General features: G+C 33.8%; 1 protein-coding gene across 1 annotated transcript; it reads left to right on the forward strand.

Annotated features, from left to right (window-relative positions):
* The first annotated feature begins 278 nt into the window (after nucleotides 1-278).
* Nucleotides 279-1137, forward strand: LOC131607103 (auxin-induced protein 6B-like). Its single transcript, XM_058879142.1, has one exon. It carries the CDS (start codon nucleotides 351-353, stop codon nucleotides 801-803), a length of 453 nt encoding a protein of 150 aa, XP_058735125.1. The 5' UTR covers nucleotides 279-350; the 3' UTR covers nucleotides 804-1137.
* The last annotated feature ends 4984 nt before the right edge of the window (nucleotides 1138-6121 follow it).

Raw genomic sequence — 6121 nt, forward strand, 5'->3', positions numbered from 1 at the left:
TTAACATTATCTTTAATTTAACTTTCCTAAAGTAGATTTAGTACATCGCATTACAAATTTGTACTACCGCACTAAAACAAGAATCATCATAAAAAAAACTAGTGGGCTCAAAACAAAGCCCACATGACCCATTCACGTCGTCACATGGGCTTGACAATGAAAGACGCAACAACAAAATGGCATAATCTCGTAATTATCTCCAACTCCAATGGCATTTCGCTTTCTCAAAATCCATATATACGTTCCACCTTCCTCACTTCCAAATTCCCATTACAACGAAACAAAACCCGCTCCGTTACTTTTTCAACACTCCACCTTTTTTCCCTCTCACTTTCACTTTTCCAATTTTAATGTCACCGTCACCGTTACCGTCAATGATTACCGGAAAAAGCAGTAAAATCCGCCGCATTGTGCGGCTCCGGCAAATGCTTCTCCGTTGGAGAAAGAAAGCAAGATTAGCAACCGATGTGCCGGAAGGACACGTGGCGGTTTGCGTGGGTCCTACGATGAGGAGGTTCGTGGTTCGCGCTAGCTACTTGAATCACCCGATCTTCAAGAAGCTTCTGATGCAGGCGGAGGAGGAGTACGGTTTTTGTAACCATGGACCGCTTGCTATACCGTGTGATGAGTTGGTTTTTGAAGAGCTTCTTCGGGTTATGGCCCGACCCGAACCGAGATTATCGACGATTGAGGATTTTCAGAATCGTTGCCACGTGGATGTGAGAAAGAGAAGTAGTAGTAGTAGTGGTTTTGAGTTTGTAGGAGAATCGAGGCCGTTGCTTCATGATGATCTAATTTGCTGAGTGAGTCAGTGAGTGAGTTCACTCGGTCTTCATGGATCGGACAAATAATTATCACTAACATTTTTTTGTTGTTATTTTTTGGGTATTTTTTGTCCCAATGATTGGTGTTAGCCTGTTAGGTGAGTTTGTTTTAGGAAAATATATATTTATTAGTGAGTTGATGATGAAAAAAAAATATTAATCTGGTTTGATTATAATGTTTTTTTTTTTTTTTTTGGATTCGAGTTCTCACTAGTCACGGTTGTTGTGGATTGTGATCTGTAAAAAAAAATGTAAATGCCAAAAATTGTAACCAAATTTTCATCTTTATTTATCTATTCTTTCTTTTTCTTTACACCTTATGGTTAAAATGAATAAAAAGACCCAGCACTTGGGTGAGATGGTAAGGATCTCTTCCAACTTAATCAGAGATCTTAGATTTGATCTATGTCCGGAGTATGCAGCAGTGTTAAATCTTTTGAAGGAGAGCTTGAGATGGTAAGGATCTCTTCCAACTTAACCAGAGATCTTAGATTTGATCTATGTCCGGAGTATGCAGCAGTGTTAAATCTTTTGAAGGAGAGCTGCCCGCAAAGGATATTTTGGTTTATATAAAAAAAATGAATAAAAAGTGCTCAATGGCTAAAAAGAAATATTTTAGATTTTTTACTATTTATTTATAGATGAAATAATAATAACTATTCTAATATATTAAGTCTAAAATATTCATATTTATAATTATTTAAAAAAAAGACATATGTCGGTAAAAGTATAAATATTATTTTAGTACTTATATACTAGATATTGTAATAAAATTTAGTTATTTTTTATAAAATCAATTTTAAATTGCAAAATGCATATTACATAACTTTATAGTTTTATACGGTCACTTTTGCTATAAAAATAAAGTTTATATACTTTTAGCAATTTTTTTGTTGGTTACATTTTTTTTGTGACAATTTAGTTACATCCTTTTGGCAATCAATTAAATTGTATACGAACTTCATACCATAACATTCATAGTATTATATTAAATATAAGCCTGTTATAATAGGTAACTTATTTAATTATTTAATTTTGTTAGTTGTTTTTACTGACTAAAGTAATTTTATATTTCTTTTTCATGAAATAGCAATATTAATATTTTTTAATAAAGTTATTTTTTATAGTTTTCACAATTTTATTGATTTTTATAATTTATATTAATAAAAGAGTTTAAATATATTTTTGGTCCCGATAAGTTAGCGAATTTTTAATTTTCTTAAAAAAAAATTGTCAGAGTTTCTATATTTTTTTTGCGGTTTAGTCCCTTTTCCAGCGAATTTTCTTTCGGATTTTGAGTTTAGAGACTAAAACACACGCAAAAGTAAAATATAGGGACTCAGATTAAAAGAAACTTACAAGAACCAAAATAAAAAACTCGCTAATTTATCGAAACTAAACTGCTTTTAAGCCTAATAATAAAAGTTAATAAAATTACCAAAATTTGTTGGTGTCTAGTGTCTCCCTGATGGTGATGTATATGATGTTTCGAAGTTGGCTTCTTGTTAGTGTTGGTGGTAGTGATTGTCTTTGCCTTCTTATTTTTCTTTTGGTGGTGAGTTGTTCCAGTTGTCTATGGAACGGTTTAACTTTGTTCTCTTTTGTCTTAGTTTTTTTTAGTATTGTGTTTGGATTAGTTTATGGCATCGTTGGATTTCGTTTGTTGAGCGGGTGTTGCTTGAACTTTGATTTATTTTCCTCTGGCTTACGTTGTTTTGCTGTTTTATTGTTTTTATTTGTTTTGTTAATTCTTAGCGCTTCTCGTGTTTGTGTTTGTGTTGTTATGTTTTTTTTTTTTTATTATTCTAATATATTAATCTGGTTTGTTATTTGAAAAAAATAATATACCATTTTATTAATTTTTTAAATTTTAACCACTTTCATAACTGAAAAATGTCATCTAGAAAAGCATACCATAAATTGGTGTATTTTTTCCCCACATGCTAAATGTCTGGAAGAGGTAATAAAAGCACTTGATGAGCTAATAAAAGCTGCATGTTAGCACGCACACAACAAATATAATATGGATGTCCTGCAAGCTAGAACTTATTACACCGTTATAGAAATATATTTATCATGATGCTGATATCTCACCTTCTACTAATGACACATAATTTACCCGTGAATATATTATTATTTTCTATGCATTATAATGCCTTTTTGTTTTTTAAAATTGATTAAGTAGGGTTGAAATGGTGAGCATATTCAGATAGACTCACTAGAGTGTAAATATTTTAATTAAGGTGGTTTTAAAGTTAAATCAAATTTCAGAGGAATTATGTAATGTGGGTATATAGAACAATCTTACACACTCTAGTCTAGGCTAAACATCTATTTTGGCAGCCTAAACTTTTAACATAAATTATGTAAAAAACATATCCAATTCACTTTCAAGGCAAGGCAGCTTATCTTCTTAAGGAGAAGATGAAACGAAAATTAGGTTGAGAATTTGGATTAAAGAAGTCTTTGACATCATTCATTTAGAAGTGGATAAAGTGGTGAAAGAGCTAAATAATCTAAATCATCTTGTTGCTAGTGATTCTAGTGTAGCAAATGAGGAGGTTGTAGAGGCTAGAAGGGTGGGTGGCTTCAAAGTTAGTATGAGATAATATGTACAGTAAGAAAAGTATGTTGAGGTAGAAGTCTAGGTTTAACTGGATCATCGAAGGAGATTCTAACTCAGTTTTTCTAAAACACCATGAAGAGGGGATCAGAAGGAACATTATCTTAGGCTTAAATACTGAGAGAGGTAGGGTGGTCGGTGTTGAAAAGGTCAAGTTGCAGGTCAAGAGCCACTTTATGAATAAGTTTTCAGAACTTGTTTTAAGTAGGCTTACACTAGATAGAGTGTCGTTTAATCAACTCTTTGAAGAAAACAAGATTATCTTAGAAGCTCCTTTTTTTTTGCTGGAAGAAATCAAGGATGTGGTGTGGCATAGTGACTCAACAAAAAATATCGCCCGAGGAACTCAACTACAGTCTCACTCGAGGAATTCAACAAAAATTCTCGCCCGAGGAACACAACTTAAAGTCTTGCCTAAGGGAATCAACTTAAAGTCTCGCCCGAGAAAGGTTACCTTGAGGTAGTCCAAAGAAGGGATGCCTCAAGGTCGTCCAAAGAAAGACTACCTCGAGGTAGTCCAAAGAAGGGTTACCTCGAGGTAGTCCAAAGAAGGGTTACCTCGAGGTGGTCTAATGAAGGACTAGAGGTAGCCCAAAGAAGGGATACCTCGAGGTAACCTAAATAAAGGCTACTTCGAGGTCGCTCGAAGAAGGGCTCGAGGTAGTCCAAAGAAGGGGCCCAGGTAGTCCAAAGAAGGCTAAGTCACTTTGTTGGGCTTAAGCCAAAATACCCAATCCTATCCATGTTTCCCTCTTAATTCATAAGGAAAACACGTTTCATACACACTGGTCCAAAAAGACGGTCAAAGTGAGGTGTCAAAATTGTCTTCCTTATTATTGGGGAAGGAACCACTCCTAATTGAGCAAATTAAGAGAAAATGTGGAGGAACTAGGCTTAACTTTCTCTCATATCTAGCACCCAGAAACTTTATAAATACCTCTACCTTACAATCGAGGGGGAGATCTAATTCTCTCATAAAAACACTCATACAAAACTTCTCATCACTATGCGTGTGCAAGTCCTACATGTTGCCAAAATTCCCTAAACCCCAAAAACAATTCTATAATCACTTATTTTTATGAAGGTATGTTTTAGCAACATGTATCTTAAGGTGCATTTAACCATTTTCTAGTTAATGCTTGCTAAAATGGACCTTCATAAAAAAAAGGGGGTCTACGTTGCTAAAATATGCACTTTTTGGTTTAAGTATAAAGAAACTATTTTTAAGTCGATTGGTGTTTAAAGCCGGCAAAAAAACAGTGCTATGGGAATGGGATGTCATTTGTTATTAAAATTAAAGTTGATATTTGGTTCCAACTGAATTAATATATTTTTTTAATTTTAAGTTAGTTTGAAAACCGTCTTACAATGTTTTATGTACTAATATAAAATAATTAGAAGTTGGTTTGGAAACTGATGTAAAAAATGCTTGAAAAGCTGTTTAAAATTATGTTTTTGTAAAAACTCAGTATGCTGATCTCTTGGAGTTCCTTCATAATCAAGCAATGATTGTCAATGGTGGAATAACTAGAAGACTCATTCATAAGGAAGATGAGAAAGAATCAAATATTCATGGAATGAGATAGAGAAGCTATCAAAGTTTGTTACAAAACTGTTATGGAAAATATTTGTTATTCACATTAACTGTAAATCTATTACAATGAGGTATATATATATATATACCATATAAGGTTATTCACATATTACAATGTGTGTATAAAGTATAGCTAATATATACAGGTGTCAAGCTACTATTGACTTAAATAAACTATATAGAAGTCACATTAACATTGATTCATATAATATAAGCTAATATCCCCCCTCAAATTGCACATTGTATGCTACGAAGTCCCAACTTGGCTATATAATGTAAGGGCTTCGTGAACATGTCAACTGGCTAGGCATGTGTTGAGACAAGCAACAAATGCAATAGCTTGGATTGAATCTTTTCTCGAACCACATGGCAGTCTGATTCGATGTATTTACTTCCTTCATGAAATGTAGGATTATGTGCCAAATAAATGGAGGACTTACTGTCACAGAAAATAGATGCAGGGTGACTGAATTGAAATAGAAAATCATGGAAGAGGTATTGTAACCATTGAGTTTCACAAGTAATGGAAGCCAAAGCACGATATTCAACTTCACTAGATAACCTAGAAATTATCAGATATAACATACAAAGAATGGTCAGCTTGTGATTGAGAATATCCAAGGGAGATCAAGAAGGAAGATAATTTGGACTACCATTGTCTGCTGGCCTGTTTTAAACCATAAAGGTATTTTTTAACTTGCACACTTTGGATTCACCAAAACCTGATAAGCCATGAGGAAAGGTCATGTACACTTCTTCATGTAAGTCACCATAAAGAAATGCATTGTTGACATCTAACTGTTACAAGTGCCATCCTTTAATGGCTGCAAGAGATAAGAGTACCCTAACTGTAGTGATCTTGGCTACAGGGGAAAAGGTATCAAAATAATCAATGCCCTCTATCTGAGTATACCCCTTTGCCACTAATCTGGCTTTGTACCTTTTCTATAGAACCATCAGCCTTGTGTTTGATTTTATAGACCCATATGCATACTATGGGAGTTTTGCCTGCAAGTAGATCAACCACAATCCAAGTTTTGTTTTATGCAAGAGTAAGTAATTCAGCATCCACGACCTTTT

This window comes from Vicia villosa, linkage group LG5 (assembly GCF_029867415.1).
Source record: "Vicia villosa cultivar HV-30 ecotype Madison, WI linkage group LG5, Vvil1.0, whole genome shotgun sequence".
Classification (NCBI taxonomy): domain Eukaryota; kingdom Viridiplantae; phylum Streptophyta; class Magnoliopsida; order Fabales; family Fabaceae; genus Vicia; species Vicia villosa.